Source organism: Andrena cerasifolii, chromosome 1, assembly GCF_050908995.1.
Source record: "Andrena cerasifolii isolate SP2316 chromosome 1, iyAndCera1_principal, whole genome shotgun sequence".
NCBI classification, from domain to species: Eukaryota; Metazoa; Arthropoda; class Insecta; order Hymenoptera; family Andrenidae; genus Andrena; species Andrena cerasifolii.
Window position 1 is genome coordinate 19522023 of NC_135118.1, and position 21723 is coordinate 19543745.

At 40.2% G+C, this 21723-nt stretch overlaps 1 protein-coding gene and 1 long non-coding RNA gene across 9 annotated transcripts in view; one reads left to right on the forward strand and one right to left on the reverse strand.

The window, feature by feature from the left end:
* Positions 1–117: 117 nt before the first annotated feature.
* LOC143369310 (uncharacterized) lies at positions 118–21398 on the forward strand. Its single transcript, XR_013085373.1, has 3 exons — positions 118–474; positions 17766–17919; positions 21165–21398. It is a non-coding gene; the product is annotated as an uncharacterized LOC143369310 (long non-coding RNA).
* The window catches only part of Mical (Molecule interacting with CasL), a 91973-nt gene continuing 70810 nt past the window's right edge, over positions 561–21723 (reverse strand). For 2 of the 8 annotated variants that reach the window (XM_076812504.1, XM_076812514.1), the window contains exons 3-26: positions 21326–21650; positions 19881–20239; positions 19516–19773; positions 19077–19279; positions 18572–18702; positions 18246–18493; positions 18046–18168; positions 17246–17473; positions 15945–16184; positions 15135–15276; positions 14901–15022; positions 14628–14852; positions 14052–14211; positions 13808–13971; positions 13531–13733; positions 13278–13456; positions 13082–13206; positions 6126–9686; positions 5987–6016; positions 5143–5287; positions 4915–5062; positions 4707–4816; positions 4461–4634; positions 3176–4125 (exon numbers count right to left, since the gene is read on the reverse strand). In XM_076812504.1, coding sequence (XP_076668619.1) covers positions 3803–4125; positions 4461–4634; positions 4707–4816; positions 4915–5062; positions 5143–5287; positions 5987–6016; positions 6126–9686; positions 13082–13206; positions 13278–13456; positions 13531–13733; positions 13808–13971; positions 14052–14211; positions 14628–14852; positions 14901–15022; positions 15135–15276; positions 15945–16184; positions 17246–17473; positions 18046–18168; positions 18246–18493; positions 18572–18702; positions 19077–19279; positions 19516–19773; positions 19881–20239; positions 21326–21650 — 7926 coding nt within the window. In that variant the 3' untranslated portion in view covers positions 3176–3802. Of the gene's footprint in view, positions 2888–3175; positions 4126–4460; positions 4635–4706; positions 4817–4914; positions 5063–5142; positions 5288–5898; positions 6017–6125; positions 9687–13081; positions 13207–13277; positions 13457–13530; positions 13734–13807; positions 13972–14051; positions 14212–14627; positions 14853–14900; positions 15023–15134; positions 15277–15944; positions 16185–17245; positions 17474–18045; positions 18169–18245; positions 18494–18571; positions 18703–19076; positions 19280–19515; positions 19774–19880; positions 20240–21325; positions 21651–21723 lie in introns of those variants that run through there. The other 6 variants (XM_076812538.1, XM_076812558.1, XM_076812522.1 and 3 more) reach the window with 6 other exon arrangements.

Genomic DNA, 21723 nt, shown 5'->3' on the forward strand with positions numbered 1-21723 from the left:
TGATTAACGAATATCTTCATACTGGCTCCTATTGGCCAATCCCTACACATTCGCGATACGAACGGCGCGCGCTAAAAATACGGGGATCACGTGATAGATTTTAAACGTTAAATTAAGACAATTACATATACACGCGTACGTTTTGTTTGCAAATAAATAAGCATTGAAATATAGGTCACTTAGCGCGATGCGCCTTTGGCTTTTTAATCGCGGCACAGATTTTAAAATCACTTTCGAAGGAGCCGCTTCCGCGCGATTCTTTTCGTAGTGCGTTCAAATGTTTGTAGCCGGGGGCTTCCTGAATTCGAAAGTTTCAAGTAACGTCTTTTCGTTGGGATAACGTTGACTTACCGTTCGAAGGAATTAGTTGGATTCAATGATTACGAAGTGGTTTATGCTACTTAATTTGAAACTTCTACGTGTAAACGAAGAATATGCACTGGAATTTCTTCTTCAGTTCCATCGAGATAAAAGGTAATACTTGTATGCATTAATTATTACTGAAAGATCGAGCGAAAGATTTGACGAGATCGTACAAGTTTTTAATAATGAATTACATCTGGAAAACACTGGTTCTAAATTTTATTACGGTAAATACATGGTAATTACAGATGTACGTATACATAAATTCATAATTTACTGTAGTAAAGAAATGCAGCTTCTTTTATGGACATATATAACAGCGCAATTAACTAAAATAAGTATATGTAACATTCTGACGGAATCATAAACAGAAGCTGTAATGATCGATTGGATCATACTTAGATCAATTTTGCACAAGCTACGATACTACTTCAGTTACTTTCTTTAACGAGACTAGTTTCACTTGTAACGTAGTTGAACGGTTTCATAAGGATGGTCAGAGAGAATCAAATTGAACGCACAGGTTGTCGATTTCTCATTCGCACAATTTACTTTCAATTATTTATGTTGCACAATTCCACTTTGTAGGCACGCACGATTGCTAAAATCGTAATAGACTCCTTGAAATTAAGATCGGACGTCACAATTGAGAGACAAGCCGAGGCAGTTAATTATTTTCTTGTATAATTACGAGGCACATCGTATAAAGTATTTAGAGTAGTAAGAGGGGTAACTAAGTCTACAAGATCAGTTTCTTGCACCGCAGAATCGTGAAATCAACAACTATTGATGACTACTCTCAGTGGAAGAGATTCGAGAGAAGACTAGTATCGATCTTGAAAATATTAAATAAGGATACATTAAAAAGAAAAACTGTTTAGTTGATTACACGAAGTCCAACTAAATGATACTAGATATTATTATCTAGTATGCTTTAGTCTTCGCTTCGAGTTACCGTTACCTAGAATTGCTCAGTTTTAAGGGAAACATTTATTTTTCACATTTCAATCTTATTTGCTTGAATTTCACTGTAGCCTAAACGGTTTACAACTATATATAGCTTATCAGCACATCTTCTACAACGGTGTTTTAATATTCTCTAATACACAGACATATTTTTACATGGTAGATTATTAATTTAAATTCTTATTTAAATGGCAATGACGATTAGAACGACCGCTACGCTTCCTACTTACATTTTGTGAAATTTTTTCCCATTAGAATCTACAGAGAAACTTCTTTATTGCAGTTGCGTGTATACTCTATTATTGTGTTTTTACATATCAGTTAATTGTTTAAATATCTAGCATCTCGGGCAGAAAAGTTGGCAGCTCGCTTCGATGTATGTAACTGACTGTGTAGATTATTATGAATGTCAAAGGAAATTGAAGGCTGACTTTAACGCCTTCTTTTCTGATTATAAATATAAGTTCATTTTCCAATCGTAGTTATATTTCATACAAAACTTTACACGTTCGTGGCTTATCAGTATTTCATAATTTCTCGTACATTTTGTTCAGCAGTCTCTTTGTAAACATAAAAATAGATTTATACATCTTATTGGATTATGGAATATAGATATTATTCGTACAGGTATATATATATATATACGCATACATGCACACGAATAATACATATATCGTAATGCACGTCATTGTAATGCAAAAGGTATTTACTATATCACTTCATCATTAGTTATCCTATTCGATTGCAAAATACAACCTCGTATGTCTGCAATAATCAAATTTATGTATGTATAATGATTACATTTCGATCGATTCACATGAAAAGGCAGAGTGTTCTTCTCCGTGATAAATTATTATTTCACAACTATGGTAAATGTTTCGCAATGACAAAATATATATGTATTCACAACGTTCTTTTTCAAATCCGTATGTCACATTGTATTTCTGTACAGGTCGCACGATATATGTGTGCAATAATTTTCATTACAATTATATAAATATTATTAATCGTATAGTTCTGCTCATGATTAGCCTTACCTTAAGATTTAAGGAATAAAGATCGAGTGTCGTTTATGATACAATTCCATGTGCTCCAGCAATTTCAAAATACATAATGTATAATACATAAATCGTGTATACTGTCAATGAACGAACGTTATTAAAAACGTGTTACGAAGTCTGCGACTCGAAATAAAACTATTAAGTTCGTGATTTAAAACAGAAAGGTTGGTCCGTGTCTTCGAAGGCCAATATCGTATAAGCGTGATTCGTTTATACGCGATAAAAGACTTAAAACGCAATGTATAATTCGGTATGCATTAAAAATTACAGGCAACTTACGACTCGAACCATACTAGTTATCGTTTGCTTCTTATTTACAGTATCGTCAATTTCGTCATTTCTTAAAATTCGGTAATGAAAAATATAGAATGGAGTATATGTACAGATAATGCGATTCCTATTAAACTGAATACTTAGGGCCAGATTTTTTAATTGGCGTTAATCTGAGGCCTTTAGCCAACATTTGAGCTTCAAGGTCGCGATCTTCATCTTGATACCTAAAAGAAAAGTACGTTTCTATTAACTGCTAGATGTCACATTCGGATTGTTCATGTCATTGAAATGGATAACGGCTATATTTCGTGCAGGTAAAAGGTTACGATTATCGATTAAACGTAAAAGCAACAAAATGTTTAAATGATCCTTTCGAGTGAGAACAAATTATTAATCACCATTTATTGAATATCTTTCTGTCTGTGAAAATATACAATATACTTCCATTCGTTTCTTTTTTTTTTTTTTTAAATATGTGTTGAGATATGTGTTTAGGAAATAATTACCATAAACACATACAACAATATATTTTATTCTTTTCGGAGTGTCTGTTAAAGGACAGCTTAAAATTTAACAACAGTTACATCACTATAATTCTAATGATGCTATATTTTTTAACTCTGTACACGGCTAAAAATAGTTTTAAGTACAACTAAAATATATTCATTCTTACATTGGCACTACAATACAGTCATGTACGTGAACACGCCACTTTATCACGATGCAAAGAAAACAAAAAATTTTGTAAAAGAAAAGAGTAAAGAAAATAGTGTATATAGGAATGACCATGCGTACTTGAAATATGAAAGAGGGCTCAAAAAAAAAAAAAGAAAGAAAAACGAGTCCATGCTTTCATGACATGCGTAATAAATTAAAAATTGCTGGCCAATAAAAGAAACTGTATAGAGAGCGCTACTCTGTTCATTAGTTCTGATTATATAAACAGAACATGTACTGCATTGTAATGAAAGGTAATATTTAGTACTAAATTTCATAATATAATGATACGAGTTGTATTCAAAATTCATTAAAAAAAAAAAAATCAAATCCGAGATAGTATCTTATTGCACTTATGAAATGCGAGCGATGATTAAGTATCACTTTTAAAATTAAAGCGAATACAAAAATAAAAACGAGTATCAGGATGTGAAAAATGTTAAAGGCCCTTTGTTAACAAAGAATTCTATTACGTTAGTGAAAAAGAAGTATACGAGTAAAATGACTATCAGAGTGAGCACAAGTGATGTCTCATTGAATTCGTGAGAGAAAAGATTAGGCACGTGCGAGGAACAGGCAACTGTATGTGTAGGGAAATGGGTTAATGCTTGGCATGTAGATTTACACCACCTTTGTCGCTCTTCTTCTAAAAGGGCGATCAGCGAATCCCGTTTCGCTACTATCTCCAACATTTCTGTCAAAATCTCCCCTTCCTTTTTCACGTCGGCACTGGTCTTTTTATCATCTGGAAAATTTAAACAAATTTTGCAAAATGATTTGGTAAAAGGACATTTAACCCCTCGTGATCACACCGGGTGTATCGCACTCCAAAAGCAATTTTCGAGTTCAAATTTCGCGTCTTTATGACCTCCAAAGCGGATTCATCGTGAAAAAAAAAATAAAAATGAAAATATCGCTTTTTTCTGCAAGCGCGAAAAGTTAAAAGATTGAAAAATACGAAAATGGTAACTGAAAAATGACGCTGGGGTGCAATGAACCCCATGTGACCAATTTGTGATTGTAAGAAGGTGTGATCACGGAGGTTTGAGAGACTTCGTGGTAATGCGTTGAAATATTAACCATCATCAGCTAAACGTTCCCGCAATTCTTGCTGCAGTCTTTCGTGGCGATCTTCAAGCTGAACCTCTTGAGCTCGTACCAAAAGTTCCTTCTCGTATCTGCGCAATTCCGTGCGGTCTTTCATGAGATCAAACCACTCCCTGAGTAAATCCGCTTCTTCTCGATCGGAGCACTCTAGATGTTAGAAACGTTCTTCGTTTAAATATCTGCATCGAAATCTTTGATAATGACAGCGGCTCATCTTACCTCCCTCTCCACGAAGAGCTTTTTCAACGCTGACACCTCTACTTTCTAATTCTCTTTGTTTCACTTCCGTTTCTTCTAGTTTCCTTTGGATTTCTTGAGCCATACGCAGCCTTTAAAATATCCATAATTTTAATTTTCGAACGACTCTTGTACGAGGAATTATTACATTATTAAGTGTTGAGAATATAAGATATTCTCGTGCGCATACCTTTTCAATTGTGCTTGCCTAGCTATACGTTTAGTGGTCTTTGATTTACGAGAAATACTATTGCACGATCCTTCTGTCACTGTGACCTTCTGCATGCACGATGCTGACACTGCTGTTGTCTTTGTATCATCTTCTGATAAACTATCATCTGTCAAGTTCAATACAAAGTGTGAGAAACAAACTTCTTTTACTTGATATATGTATGTGATATATTGATGTCATTAATACCTGATACTTGTGAAGTAGGAATGGTGTAATTAAGCGGAGGCGGTGGAATTGGCGGTGGATTCTCATTTAGGACGTTTCTTGTGAGCATACTCTCGCAAACACTTTTTGGTCTTGCATTAGTCTTTGGCGGTGCGATCTTATCAAGCTGAAAAAAGAATTTTCTGTAATACTGCTTTTCATATAACACTACGTTTGATAGATATGAAAAAGTTAGATCGCTTCTGAAATTAAAACATATAGTTTCAACATTGAAAATAGAAACTGCAATGATAAAAAGACACTATTAAACTAGTGTAAGCTCAACCACATAAAGTTAACGCAGTTACAAAACACACACACACACACTTAATTGAACATATATGATTATGTAACTAACATAGATCTGGCATTTAACATCTGACACATATAAATATCCGATTGATAGTGTAATAAATTGAATTGTACATTGCGAGGAAGCTTAACAAGAAATTAAGGAAACCTCTCATTCGCCTTTCTACAAACAATACTTTCTCAACATTTACATTTGTACGCTCGTGTTAAGAGCAATTTGATTAAAGCATACAAAGGATGAACGTACTGAAATAAGTAATCTATATATGCTAACGAATAGCATGCTTGCTGTCCAGGAAAATGGTTACTACAAGAACTCAACAACTCTACGTTATAAATAAAGTTTAACACAGCTTATGCTGATTAATGTGTTACCCTTTGAAAGCAGACGAGAAAATGCAGCAAACGAAAATAAAATTATAGTACCTGCACGATATACAATAGCGAATACAAATAGTGGCATAAGAAAGCTAATACTGGAAAAATTAGTATCAATGACTTATGAGTTGCTTACATCTGACCCTTCCGAATACGATTTACATAACTGAAACATTTTAGAATCCAATTAGTGGAGAGAAAGTCAGGAATACGTTCGCTCTATACAATGGGAGAAACGTAGAGTGTACCAAAGGGAAGAGAGACTGCGTACGTACTTTGCTTTTCGATTTAGATGTCAGGCGGAACATAGACAATTTGTCTTTCTGATTGGACGGCGAAGGTGAGGACTCCTTTTTGAAGAAGAAATCTGACACCGCTTGAATGATGCTTTTCCTTCTTTCTGGATCCTTGGTTTTCTGTTTCTTGTCTCTTTTCAAAACAGTAGCAGAGTCATTCTTCGATTTCGGAGGGTTACCAGTATGTAGCAGCTCGTCCATTGATTTTGCATTGGCAACGGTCAGACCTGAGATATTTATTGCCTCTGCTATAGCCTTCACATTGTCCGTGCTCTTGCTCGTCTGCAGCTTCAAACCAGTTTTGTTTGCTCCAAAACTATAAAGTCTCGGTCGAGCTTCAGATGGCACATCCTCTTTACTCTTCTTCTCCTCCATCGAGAGTTGCCTTCGTGCCACCTTCATCCTCAGTTCCTTAATCCTGTCTCCCGGGCTGAGACCTAAGTCCTCGTCGCTCTTCAATCTAGCTCTTTCTCTAGCATCCTGCCGGGCCTTCTCTGCTGTTCTCTTCGCCTCTTCATGTTTTAACCTTGGTGGCGCAATCGGTGTCCTAAACATCTTCTCTGCTTCGTTATCTGCCTTGACTGATGCGGCATTCTCAGAAGGCTGGATCTCACTTCTGCCATTTTCACTGTACGCGTCCTTTCCAGTCTCCGTCTTCCAAACAAACTGCTGTGGCTCTCGAGACGTTTCTGTTTCCAGAGATTTCTTAGCCTCAGCAAAAGTAGTTCGCAGAGGACTGTTCGTCGGTGTTACCATGGGCGTGGGTACAAATCTATTAACAGGAGAAGCATTGAGAGCCGGTGGCCTTATTGGTGATAGAACAGGGGTAGAATTGAAAGAGGACGCCCTGGCAGCTCTTCTTGCTTTCTTCTCTGCGGACTTCTGTTTATGGGCCTCTACTTTGTCCATCAACAAGTCTTGTATCACGTTCTTCTGCTTAGACCTCTCCCTTGTAATTTCTTCCAACTTTCTTGAGGTAGTTGGAGAATTAAAACTATTATTCACCGCAGTCTCCTGGCTCTTGATTTCTTCAGCTATCATTTCGGCGGTACGAGCTTGTATAGAACTCTTCGAATTTTTCCTCTTTGATTTCCTGATGTCTATAGAGTCTTTGGCGTTGCTGAACTCAGCGATCCTAGATTGTAGGCGCTTCACGTACTCCAGGTAATCAGGATTACTAGAATCCGCGACTGTTTTTGCTTGCTCTTCCTGAATTGGTGCTTGAGCTTGAGTGGGAACTATGGAGACTTGTGGGTTCACTGGACTAGCGAGGATTGTAATTACCTCACTGGTCGTAGTGTCTTCAGCTGGCTCGACGATCAGCAAACTATCTTCCTCCATCGAGTGAAATAGTTCCTTGTTCACTGCCTCCGCAACAGGCTGGTCCTTTTGCCCGCCGTTCGACTTTGTCTCCGTGTTTGCTGCAGCTTCGTTCTTCAATTTGTTCGCGACATCATTTAACTTGTTCATTACGTCGTCCATCGTGACTGGGTTTATCTCTATCACGTTTCTGTCGTAGTACGCTTCTTCTTCCGAATCATTCTCCAATTCCAATTTAGCTATAGGAGCGTCAATGTGCAATTTGTCCCTTGTAACCACTGGCATAGGTGTGCTCTTAATGTTCACGAACTCGACGTACCCTCTGTTCTTCAGCATCACCATATTCGAAGCGTCCTGCAGACTATCATCCAACAGCGAGTCGTTATCAGTATCCATGAAGTCTATGTTCTCGCCATTGGCCAGAAGCTTCGACGTATTGTTCGTAGGAATGTCCATTTGCCTATCCAATTTGAAGGAATCCAAGTCCATGTCTGTTAGGTCCTCCTGTTTCGCTATCGTGATGGGAGTGTAACTAATCTTGGTAGAATCGGATAATTTGGTAGCGTTCCTTCTCGTGGTTATATATTCGGGATTGATGTTGAACTCCACGTCTCGCAAGTCGTCCGAGACCAGAACCTCTCCATCTCGAGCCCACTCCGAGAACTCAGTCTCGGTAAGTGCTGCCGTAGTTACATCATTCTCTTCGGAGTCGTCGTGCTTGTTGGACACAGCAGAGGCTACTGAGGTCGGGCTACTGCAATTACTGGCGCTCTTCTTACCATCGTCCTGCAACTCTAACTGTTCGATCTCGTTCTTCACCAGTTCCAGCTCAAGCGACGTTTTGTTCACGCGAACAATCGAGTCTGGAGCTGCGGCGGTGATGTTCCTGTTCAACTCTTTGTCTCGTAATAGCGAATACTCTATGGAGTCAGGTTCGAATGACTGGCCGTCGTCGAAGTCTTTACATTTGTCCGCCTCCTCGTCCAACAGTAGATCCCCGTCTGTGCTGTGAATCTGTAAACGCGGAGGGGACAAGTTCGCAGTGAGCAGTTGCTGGTTCTGCTTCCTCTGCTCCGCTTCGTCGTCGCTGGACGACAAGGAATCGCTGTCTATTTCTGAATCTCCAGAGCTAGCGGCTTCCTTTGTCTTCTCCTTGTTCTTACTCCAGTCCACTTGGGGCACGATGATGGAGGTCTCGTGCAGAGGGCTTCGCGGCCGAAAACCATTCGTTTCATCTACATTCGCTGTAAAATTGCTTTCCACCTTCTGAGAGTTCTTCACGTTTTCCAATACCTCCGAGCTTTTAACCGTCGCGCTCACTTGACTAGATGCCACTTGCTCCTTACTCGGCTCTTTCTCAGCCGCGTTCTTGGACTCGTTACAAACTATACTAGGAGCGGTCTTTGACTTAAGAATACTTGTCTCCTTCACTAAATCTGGTAGCTGGGTCTTGGATATTTCAGGCAAAATCCTAGCTTTGTAAATGGGATTGTCGTTGTTCAATAGATTCTGGGGGGAACCGTTGACGGTGCGTGTTCGCGCGGGTGATGCTGAGAACAGATTCGTGGGCGATATCAGAGACAGTTGAGTATTGCTCGACCGTAGTTTGCTCGTTCCCTGCAGGAACGCTTGCATCGTAGGACTCGGCTCCGGAGCTGGATTCAACAGCTTCTGATGCTGAGAAATGGCATCTGTCAGGTTTCGTAACTGAGTGTCCACGTTTGACGCTGACCCAGACTTCATGACGGAACCTCCGAAAGCTGCGCTGCCAAGCAAGTATTTCTTCTTCAGCTCCAAAGACAATTTAGATGCAATACCTTCCGTAGAGTGAGTTCGATTCAATAAATAGTCCCCTTTACGTGGGTTTAGTAATGGAGCTCTGTTTGTACTGTTGGACCCTGGTACATTTGAGTTACTTTCCTTCTCTGTGCGAGAAGGATTCACAGTATGGTCCGTTTTCATTAACTGTGGCTTCGCGCCCGGATCTCTATCCTGCTTTAGGTTTCCATTTACTGACGATATAACTTTGCTCTTCACTTGAACTTTCTTAGCTTCTACGTAGTGCCCTCTGGTCTTGCGGACGTAGGAATCGTTGATCGTTATTTCCGGGATTTCGTGCTGGGTAGGAGTGGTGCCATCGTGCTCAAATTCGGAGTCGGTTGATATTTCTGTGGCCGAGTTCTCCTCGCTCTCTTCTGACGTACCATCGTTAGAGGCAACCTGCGGAGAACAGATAACTGTTAATAGACGAAAGACGATAGCATAAACATCAGGTGTTACTACAAAACAGAAACTCATTTTTAGTGTATTAGTGAAACGGAAAATGAAATGCCAAGAAATACAATGCAGTAGATCATAACAATCCTCTGTACGTGGAAGTTTATCAACTATCTTTAACTATTTTCGCTTGCCGCAGGTTGATAGCGTGATAGTAAAAGAATTAACAGCGATATGAACGTATTAAAAACACGTATAATATTCCTGACTGACATAGTGAGATTTTTAATAAAGTATTGGCTGGTGGTAATTTGAAAATTAATATGAATTGGTAAGTTACATTGCCAGTTTCAGCATAAACACTAAACCAAGCACAAACAATTAATCGGTTTGAGTCACTGTTAATTTCAAATTAGTCGAATAGATCACTCCAATCATATATAAAAATGTCTTTACCTTTTTGTCAATGGCCTTGGGTACTTTAAAAAGATACATCACCATCAGCCAACGTACAAGTAATATCTATGTTTTTTTACTTTATTAACATATCTCACAGAATTTCCCTAAATGTAAACCGTAAAACTGAAAAGTACACTCTCGCAGAGATATAACAAGCGTGTTCATAGATTGGTTCGCCATACTTAATGCACTCGTATATGTTGTATGAATTAATTGCTCTACATGCGCTAAGACACTACACATTTATCTTTCCTCGATCGATCATTCTTAGGAGGTATGGATTTCGTAGATTCACATTGGTCGGATTTCATTGATGGAAGAGACTTCGCGGGATGAGAATGTTTCTGTTCCGCAGAAGTGTTTCCTATTGTATTCGAAAGTTCGTTCGCTTCATTACTATTGCCGGCTACTCCAACAGAATGTTGTAGCTCATTGGTTCCTGTGTGTATTGTATTTCTGTCTGTATCAGTAACAATGTCTGGTACAGTTAATCTTTCATTGATTATGGTAGAACTTGATTGCACAGTGGAGGTAGATTCTTCTAATAAAGGGGCAACGACAGATCTCCTTTTCGCAGATCTTTTTCTCGCTGGAATTTCAGGAATAGATTGCACACTGCAAATAGGAGATTTCGCCGAAGAACTTAATTCGTGTTGTACATGCTTTCTTTCTGGTCTCTTTGGAGCTTCGTCCACTGCATCCGATAAAACTGTATTATTACCTATATTTATTTTGTCCGCCTGTTTCGGCGCTTCAATGATTTGTTCGACAACTTTAACTTTTGCGAGCAATTCAGATGGAAAGCTTGTTAACTCGTAAGAAGATTTTGAGTTCTTATGTAACACACCGGCTTCATTAGCAGTTTCTTTTCTCGTGTTTAGTGTACTGTCGCTTGCATACATAGCGTTAGTTTTATCAATATGTGTTACCTTAACTTTATTGAGTTGTGGTGTCAGCGTTACCTGTTTCGCATTAGTTTCAACTTTTTTATGAGAATTAACCGTGGTAGCTGTTTTATCTTCACGTAAGTTGACGTTCATGGCGATATTGTCAAGTAGTGGAGTTAACACTGTTTGTCTCGCTTCACTTTTAATATCTTCACGAGAGTCGACTGTGTTTTCTGTCTTATCTCCATGTACCTTACTTTCTAAGGTACTCCGTTCTAAATTTATGTTCCCTTCGCTTATAGAATATGTTTGACGTGTAGAAATTTCATTATCTGATCTTTGAAGAGATGACTTACGTTCTTCTCCTTTATTTCCATTCCCTACTACCTCATTTTGTTTATCCGTGCCTTCCAAACATAAATTCGTGGGCGGAGCTTGGAAATGTAGTTTAGGTTCTATGTCTTCGGTATCAATTGAAAATAGTTCACCCTTCGGTTCTATTTCTTCAATCTGGATATTAATAGCGTCAATATTGTTGTCACCCATGCTCACGCTTATATCATCCTTATTCTTAACTTCCCTGTCGCCGATAGCTGCTAAGTTCTCAGAAGATCCAGCTTTTGCAGTTGCAAAATATTTCATTATATCTTTCGCTTCAACCTTCGTAGACAACTTGGGTTTAATGTCTAATTCAACAATTTCCACGTCAGGCGAATTCTTATTTCGAGTCTTCGTCTTTTGTTTCGTCTCCTGTACAAAATACTTATTCATCTTCTTCTGAGCATTTTCCGTGGACAGTGGTCGAAGTTCACCCACCGGAATTTTGTTTCTCGCTTTCCTCTGCCGCAAGTCTCGCTTCAACTTGTCAAACGAACTGTTTCCGTCAGATTGGACTGGTTGGTGAAGAACTTTTTTGGGAACCGTTAATTTTGTAACTTCCACAGACGCCTTTTCTGATGGCCTTTCGTTCGTAGGCGACGGCGAAGTGATGGTTACAAGTGGAATTTGTTCGAGGTTTTTTATGAACAGTTTTAGTTTATTCCCCTTTTTGTTCAGCACGTCACCTCCGAATCCCTCACACTTTCTTGAGTCATCTGACTCCAATTCTTCTGCACTGCTTTTGTCCAGAGTATCAGACATGTACAATTCATCGTACAAAGTTTCGGTCGACTTGTAAATTTCAGACGAGGAGGATGGCGATGATTGTCGACTGCGACTCGGGGAAGAAGTAATCAGATCCGGTAGTTTCTCCTTGAAACTTCCACTTTCTTCGGTGTTAAGCAGCATTGTATTATCATAACTAGTCTGACTAACTGGAATAGCATCTGGAAGCATAATTCCTGCAAACGCTGTTTGCAGTTCAGTATCCAATGTATTACTTGTTTCTGAAGTTACGACTAAACCAGAAGGTACATCATTCAATTCATTATTCACAGAAATTATGTTTCGAGTTGATTCGTTACGGACAAAGTTGATTATAGAATCGTCATTTATGAAAATTATTTTATCGCTTAATTCATTGCTGCCGATGCGATTCAGTTCAGAATTAGACTGACTACGTTCATCTTCGTTTGCCAATGCATTTGGGACTTCCTCGATTCTATTTGCACTCGAAAGAACATTTCCCTCGACTACACTCTCACGCTCTGCAATACATTCTTCCATGTTATCACTTTTATTTAAATAACCTTCCCCGACCAAACGATTGGAAGTGCCTAAAGAGGGGCCTGTATTGGCGATATTATTTACCGCGTCAGCTGAAATTAAATCTAAGGAGAAATCAAGTATTGGAATTATGCTTCCACATGCTTCGCTCCGGGATGTGTTCCCTACTTGTTGACCCGTATTTGCTGTTAATATATCAGTCCTTAGTGTCTCTGTGTTCGACGAGCTCTGAATACGTTTAGGGTCAACAATGTCCTGATCAATTAAGGTATCACTGTTATTCGCCTCCTGGGAGGGCATTAAATTAGGGGCTTGCACAGAAATAGATTGGGGAAGTGCAAGTGACTCTTGAGTTACGTTATCTACAGAATCTTGTGAGATTTTCACCTCCGTTTCCGAACCAGTGTCCGTGTCGGAACTGCGGGTAGGATGTTTCAGCCAAACCTCCTGCTTTCTCAGCTCCCGAGCGCGTATGTCTTCTTCGTCTTCCGTGGCAGTTGTACTCTCGTCGTCTGTGTAACAACAGAAATGATCAGAACCATCTAGCAATATATTTATCCCGAATTCAACAAGATCACCTTACCTTCATTCGTATATTCGTCGCTGGAGTCCTCGTATTCGTTACTTCCGGTGTCAGACTGTCCCATCGCAGCGTGCGGATGGGAGTATCGCAACGTCCAATTCTTCGCGAGTTCAAGAGTTCCCTCAGTGGTTAATGGTTGGTCTATCGCCTCCTCGTACACCTCGTTATCATCTGAATCGCTGTTAGAATAATATATTGATGAACAGTTTCTGATACTCTCCACCTGTATTTTCAGGAGAAAACACTGACTTACCTCATGTCTGATATATCATCGCTAGAACCCATCTCTGCAGTGGAAGCACCGAAATTTCTGTCGGTCCATTCATCCTCGTCCATTTGACTTTGGGGTTCTTCGGCATCCGATATGCCTGCCAAGTTCTCAAACTCTATTCTCTCAGGCGTTTGGCCACGATCGAGCAAGTCAAGGCCAACAACGCCCTCCAAAGGTATCTTCGCCTGGAAATAATGTTCCCGATTTATACCACCAGCCTCGACAGACTTGTGCACAGAATTTAAAGTTCGAACTATACCTTATCAGGCGTCTTCACGTTTACAGGCGCGTTTGGTATATTTTCTTTATTTAACGTCGCGAGCTTCTTCTTCTCCGAGCGAGCTTTTATCGTTCCTGAGAAGCCGAAGTGTTGCGTGCAATAGAATCGCCCTCCACTCTTGTCCCTATCGAATGTGTGATTCCCTGCGATTGAAGAAGACAGTGGATAACAAACGGAATCACCTGCGCGACGTATTCTGTAAAATATAAGGCGAACTTCGAACCTATTCTTAATGAGGTAGAACAATATTCACAACGGAAACATCCGCGGTGGAAGAATTTCCCTTCGGCGCTAAGTCTCTCCATCAAGTACACCCTCTTGTTACAGAAATGGCACATCTCCGACCCTCCTTGTATAGGCAACGTTATCGTGGGTTTAATGTTCTACGAGAAAAATTTGAACGCGCGAGATTAGTAACGATCAACTTCAACGCTTCGATACAGAAGAATATTAGTCAGCACATGGGTTTCTTAAATTCTAATCTTTTAGTGACATATTAAATCGTAACAAAGATATTACAGATGTCTGATATTTTAGTGAATAGTTTAGTAGAGGAAAAGGCTGTGCGTATGAGATTTATGGGATGTTTACTAATTACCGTACACTATGCTAATTCATCGAAATGCGTTTCTTATGAATCCTATGGAGAAGTAGGAACTAGTATTCACAGACAGACAGGCACATAGAACGAGTCGACTTTCTTCCAACCAAATACTGCACGAGATACAAATGATAGACTTCGGACACCTTGCTGACTACGTATCCTCGAGTACTGAAGTTTCTGGATAGTCGTATTTACCGATTTCTGCATCTTGGGCTCCGTGTCCTGACTTTTATTCGAAAACTGCTCAGCCATAGCTGAGACTTTATTGTACCCGAGCACATTACCCTCTTTGATCTTCCTGTCTATATTCTTCAGGGTATTGTCAATATCAGCGTACTTACTATCTGTATCCTTCTGATCGCGCCCCTTCTTCTCCATCTTGATTTGTCGAGCTAAAAACTGAATTAAGCATATACACATCTGAAAAACGTTGACCATCGACTACTACTGATATTTCTGTATGCCAACCTGTTCTCGACTCCATTTAGGCACGCGTTCTACTTTGTCGTGTCGCGCGGAACGACCCATCTTACTCTCCTCGATTTTCTTCTCAATCTCCTTCACGTTCCAATCAGTTTTCTCGATTTTACCTGTAGGGTGCAATGCCAGAATTATGTACGGGCGCTTTGCAAGCGGAGCACGTATACAGCAAGGAGTATTTGCAGTAACAACACTGATGAAATACGGCACTTAGATACGAACCAATGGCACGCAGAAGATCTCTTGGTTTCTTCTCGGACGGAGCAGATCCTTTCAGTTTGTCCTCGATATTTTTTATTCTCCCGGAAAATTCCTCGTCGATGCTGTTTCTACGGTGACCAGCGTGTATCTTGGGTTCCCTGTCCTAGAAGGAATTCGCAGTTTGAAATAAACGGAATTAGTGGATGGTAAAACGTGAAGACGATCACAAATCCATGAAACTTATAAACAAGCAGAAATGCAATATAATTTATAGTCGCAGTACATATATATAGAAAAAAAAACCCAGAAATTTATTAATATACATTTGAAGCTGTAATAAATTAGCATATCTCACTTGTTTCCTTCGTAATGTGTAATATTAGTGTGACAGATCTTTTAAAAGTATATAAATTCATTCTGTCGATATTATGAACACCCTCTTTTAGTTAGTAATGTGAATGGAAGTCTTTGTCTCTCCAAGTATTATTGATGTTCGCATCGCATGCACGTAATTCGAAGTTCTCGATCCCTTTCGTATCATTAGTCAACACACCTGTCATTAATTTATAGTGGAAAATAACAAAAGAAGAAGAACGCCTGTTACAATGATGTGAATTAGTATGTAAACGAATGATACATACAAAATTGATTGCGTCATCAAGTACCTATTATATCTCCCATTAGTATATTGTTGGATGAGTACGATAATCACATTCCTGGAGTTCGCGCGATTGTTTTGTTAAAGGTTTACTTAAAACAACAATCAAAAAAGAAGAAAAAAAAAACAGAGACATTTTACAATCCCAAAATCATTCACTCTGTCCAGCTTACTGGGTACAAGATTTTCTGTTCTAGATATTTCACTCTATCCTTGAAATCCGGCGCTGTTTGGCGGTACAAGAATATCGAGTAATCTTCGAACGGCTCGTCTTTCTCGCGTTTCGCGTTCGCTTGCAGCATCTGCATACTTTTGTAGAATTGCTGTGTCGCCATTTTTCGCAAATATTGCCGTCTTCTCATACGCTCCACACGATTCTTTTCTATGTCCTCGAGTCTCTTCTGCCTTTCCTCCTTCACATGCACCGCAAAACACGTACAGCGTTGACATTAATTCAAACATCGGGGATCTTAGCGCGCCTCTCTTGTTTGCCAATTTAGCTCTGATTTTGCAAACTATTTAGATGATACAACGTATGGACAGCTTATGTTACGTGGTTTAACTATCTATTGAAATCGGTACGATCACAAACAGGGCAGACGAAGATCGAGGGTTCTCTGGCTCAGGTTCGGCTAAGTTACAAGTTTTCATTCCGTTTGTTTATTTTTAAAAAGTAGGCCTAGATTTATTTTCTAACGGGGCATTCGATTATAACATACTGGGGAGGAGTTCTATTACAATCTATCCGGTCTAAGTGATTTTAGTAAATAGGACGAATACAAAAGCTGGCGTAGCAAATATATTATAACATAGACATAGATATAGATATAGAAAAGGTTTTACAACATAACCGATAGTGTTTCTCGCAATATTTCCACTGATACTTTGGTCGACTATGCGAAGCGATTAGAATGTAAGAACTTCCTTCTGCACCACGGCAATGGTAACTCCAATAATTATGATTAACAACGATACGATTATCCCACGATACATAAGTGCTTCAATCTTCTGCCACCGTGACTATAGGATATAAGCATTGTAAGTCTTACGCGTGTGTATGGGATGTTAGTGTTCAATATGTAACACCTCATGGAATATCTTCATATGCGGACTGCAATTACAGAAGCTCGCACCATTATTGTACTTTATTCCATAAAGCGTTAAATATGTGACTGAACACTTCGCATTTAACCCCGACTCTTTGAATCTGCCAGTACATCTGGTTCTATCGTATACAAACAAAAAATCCCAGTAAACCTACAATAGTGTGATCGAAAAATTCTGGATCAGTGAATGCGAAGTGTTGATCTCAAAGTGAAGTATAAAATGAATGCTTTAACCATCGTCTGCTAACTAAAAGCTTCAGAAATATGTGTACGTATGATTAAAAATTTATGGGCAAAAATGTCTTTCTGTGCCCTCTAATTTTTGTTACGATAGTTGATACTCCGACTTTCAACGAAAGAGAACTTACCACTGTCGCTCCCATTTTCTCTGTGCTGCGTCTCTTTCGAGAACGTCGGCTAATAGTGTCCCCCTTCTTGTCCGCGGGGTTTAAATTTTCGTTATGTCTGGATCGTGAGTGTCTCGTTCTCGTTGCACTGTCCTGCCTGGCGATACGGTCGAGCAAATGAACCTTTTGGTCAGGCGTTAATTGGCTCAATTGTTTACTATGAGCGGGCCTTTCCTCGTTTTCGGGTTCCTTCATGAAACACGAGCAATGTATCGTTACACAATAACGCAGACCGGGCATCGTTACGGTAATCTAAGAGGAATGGAGATTAGAATTGAATGTTGGCTCGTTAACTTTACTGTTCCCCATACGACAACACTTGCGGCATTTTCTATGGAAATTATTCGCAGGCTTGAATAATCTCTTCAAGGACGATGCGAACATGTTACTCCGAAGCTTATCTCTTATCCAGCTTATCAGAAATCTGCCGTCCGTTCCCGAGGAATCTCCTTCTAGCGCTTCGATTCTATTATTATTACAGTCTAACCACCTGACACTTTCTCGAGAGGCAATTCGAGGATTGGGACATGAGAATGGTTCTGCTCCTCGGTCATGAACGATGTATGACGGAGTACGACTCCTACGGGACGAAGGATCGGGCGTTCTTGGGCTTGGAGGATATGTCTCGGTTAGCGGTATGTATTCTGGCGATGGTAAACGTTTCGCCCCTGATTTCGAACATGATACCGAATACTATAAAACACGGAATATACGTTAAAAAATCTCTGGACCTCTTCCTATTACCGCGCGAATCTACTTACTAGTTTCGGGTGCCTGATGTAGGGGATTTCGCCGCGGAAAACCTCGTAAATCTGCGTCAGATAGGAGAACATGGCGAGCTTGTCAGGAACGTCGCACTGGGCCATTTCCTCTCCCGTCATTATCTGCAAAATTCAATATTTAACACGTCTGAATATAATTCTCCCGAGTTGAGAGTTCACGCTGCAATTAAATAGCTTACAGGTGGTATGCCCAATTCCTTCTCTAAAACGTCGAAGGCCACCTGGTTGTTCTTCGTCACGTCGTCTGGCTGCAGGCTGTGGAAATCGATTAGGTCCGGGCGGTATCTGTGAATGATCGCAGAAATAGCCAGGCCGTTCTTGAAGGAGGCCCCCATGTCCTCTATTTTAACCGAGTCGTAGAGAGCGACCTGCTTCTGCAGCCAGCGGAGCAGCATATCTGGATGCACTTGACAGTCTCCACGTAGGTCTGCGGGATAAATCGTGATTCAACTAATGCCAGCGGTTGTTCGGCTGTACCGCAGAGCGCCGCGGAAGAAATACTCACCGCGACGGCGACGTTTCTTGGGGATATCAACGTCCGATTGCACGGGGGGCTTGATGCTGTCGGGATCATCTGTATCGAGGAGACTTCGCACTTGCATTGGAGTTACAGAGGATACATTCAGATTTGGGTATCTTAAAGAGAAGACAGCGAGAAGACAATTATCGGGGAAAATAAATGACGCTGAGCATCGAGTATCATGTTTGACAGTGAACGAAAATTCAACAGCTACGCGAAGAGCCGCGCGGGCCACGAGTTACTCTGACATGGAAAAAGTATAAACGCTTGGAAGCCTCGACTTTAAAGCAGTTTACAAACTTCGCACGCACGCGTCTTCATTGATACCTTTTTTTATTTAAATGCGAGTTTACAACTAAAGTGTGCACGCGTACAAATCTCGGCCGTATAGATCCGGATACGCTGGGCTAACTTAATGTATACAGATGTTTGGACCTAACGTGACCTATATAGCGCAGGAACGTTACGTTACCAAAGTAGTGCGTTATACCTGGTGTGAGGGTCCAGCGTGTACGCGGCGTAATCTCTGTTTAAATTTTCCGGCGTGGTCTGCCCGAGTAGTCTGTAAATCGATTCTCGCTCCGCAATTACTTCCAGAGGCGACATCGAGGCGCCCCATTGCTTGATCGCCCAGCAGGCGTCCAGCGAGCTCAAAAATCCCCTCGCGCAACCGGAGCCCGTTGGCCAAAAGGGCTGGAATAATTGTCGCATTTCAGTTTCTGACACTTCCATTGCACAGGGCAATTAAGCGTGGCTGCTGTGGCACAGTATGCACCAAGCGATTCGAAGATAAAAAGACAGCACCAGCAGCTTTGAATAGCGAGCACTGGGGACACCACTGTGCAATGGTCAACGATTAAGATTAGATTGGAAATACGGGCGCACGGAGTGGAAGAGGAACTGTAGGGTATAAAGAACTCGCGATGTACCTCGAGGAGGCTGTCGCCCACGAGTATCATGAGCAATCTGTGACCGCGACGTTCCAGGATACGGCTAGCATTCTCAGCCGCGTACATCGACGTGAAATCGAACATGGCCACGTCTGGTTGACCGTAGTGATTCACCGCGAATTCCATGTCCATCATCTGGTATTCCGTGGAGAATTCGGCCGCCTCTCGAGCGTAAAGCATCAATGCCTCGCGATCCACGTTCTCTTTGGCGAGCAGCTTGGCAGTGTCTGCGTGGTCCTAAGCACCATACAAACCACCATTAACGTTCAATGGTCATACGCGAGCGCTTCCACGTTCTAGAAACGGCACCGGGAATCCGGGCGATACGCGTAGAATGTCTATACCTGCAGAATGACTCCCTTGTCGATGAGACTGTGCTTCTTGGCAGTCATCACGAAGTAATGAGTGTCGTCCTTGTAATAGACGATGTTCTCTAGATCGATGCCCGTCTCCTGGTATAGTTCCTTGAAGAACTTCTGATTGAAAATAAAAGCTACCCCGCTGATCTCTTCTACCCGAGCCTCCGCCTCGGTCCGTTTGTTTATAAAGTTCGCCGTTATGGCGATGGCTAGCTTCCCCCGAAACTCTTTACGCTTGAAGCCCTCCAGGGTGTTCCTTTTACCGTCTGCGCCGATCAGAACGTCGAACTCGTATTGGGAGACTGGATGATCGGCCGGCGTTGCTTTTGCTCTCCAACCGATTTCTGGAATATTTAGAGGTGAGATGTTTTTTAAGAAAAGTTTCTTCAGGTAAATAGCTTAGGAAGGGCTGAACACAATTGAGCACCTTGTGGCAAGAGTGCAGCTCCAACTTTACCAACTTCGAGTAAATTAGTGAAAACTTTTTAGAAACTTATTGCTTTGAGTTAATATTAAAAAGAGAACACTAAATAGGAGTAAATAGGTTTATTTTTTGCGTTTCGGCCTCAAAATGGGATGAGAACGTTAATTGAAATATATATATTTTCACAGAATAGCTATTGAGTTGATAAGTTTTTATTTTTATTTTTGGCGAAAAAATATTCTATAATCAAAATAGAAATATTGATATTAATATTAATATAAATATAAAAATTCTAAATCGTTTGGTGCACGTTTGATGCAAATAAATAAAAATAGAAATATTAATATTAATATAAGTTAGAAATATTAATATTAATATAAATTAGAAATATTAATATTAATATAAATTAGAAATATTAATATTAATATAAATATAAATTAGAAATATTAATATTAATATAAATTAGAAATATTAATATTAATATTGAAATAAATTAGAAATATTAATATTAATATAAATTAGAAATATTAATATTAATATAAATATAAATTAGAAATATTAATATTGAAATAAATTAGAAATATTAATATTAATATAAATTAGAAATATTAATATTAATATGAATTAGAAATATTAATATTAATATAAATTAGAAGTATTAATATTTTCCTTTATTTGCAATAAATCACTCCTTTACTATCGGCTTTGCATCAAACGTACACGAAACGATATAGATTTTTTTACATACTTATATTACACACCATAACTCAAAAACTGTTGAAAATCGCTGCAAGGTCCTCAATTATAACCCGAATATATCTGTACTTTCTACTTCACTGTTACAGAAGCTCAACCTAATTTCAACTTAACCCACCGCTATTCGGTAATGTGTGCCGAAACGAAGTGGAGGGCATTACGGGTCAGGAAGCTTTCACGTGTCGGAGGGTCGGTTACGCGATCAGAAAGGGTCGACTACACGTTTAGAAGAGGGAGGTGAACTACTCACTGCCTTCTTCCTGGTTCTCCGGAGGCGGTATCAAAGAATCGAAGCTTACGTTCTCGTGGAACTCAACACCGAGGATCAAAGCGACTTTGAGCAATATACACTGAAGCTGCCGGATGCTGATGTGATCGATGGACCCGGCGCAAAATTTCCCGAAGAACTTCTTCGCGCCGAGGCCGCGGAGGTCCTGGATAACGAACGGCCATAGGTGGAGGACGTTGTTTCTGGACATGCGGTCCCTTTTCTCCACGACCACCACCTTCGCCCCCAATAACTGCGCCTCTATCGCAGAACGGAGCCCGCAGGGGCCACCGCCGATGATCAATACCTGAAGAGAATTTTCTCTCGTTAAGAAATCGGCCATTAACAGCTAACGTGACAATTAGGAAAGAAACGTATGA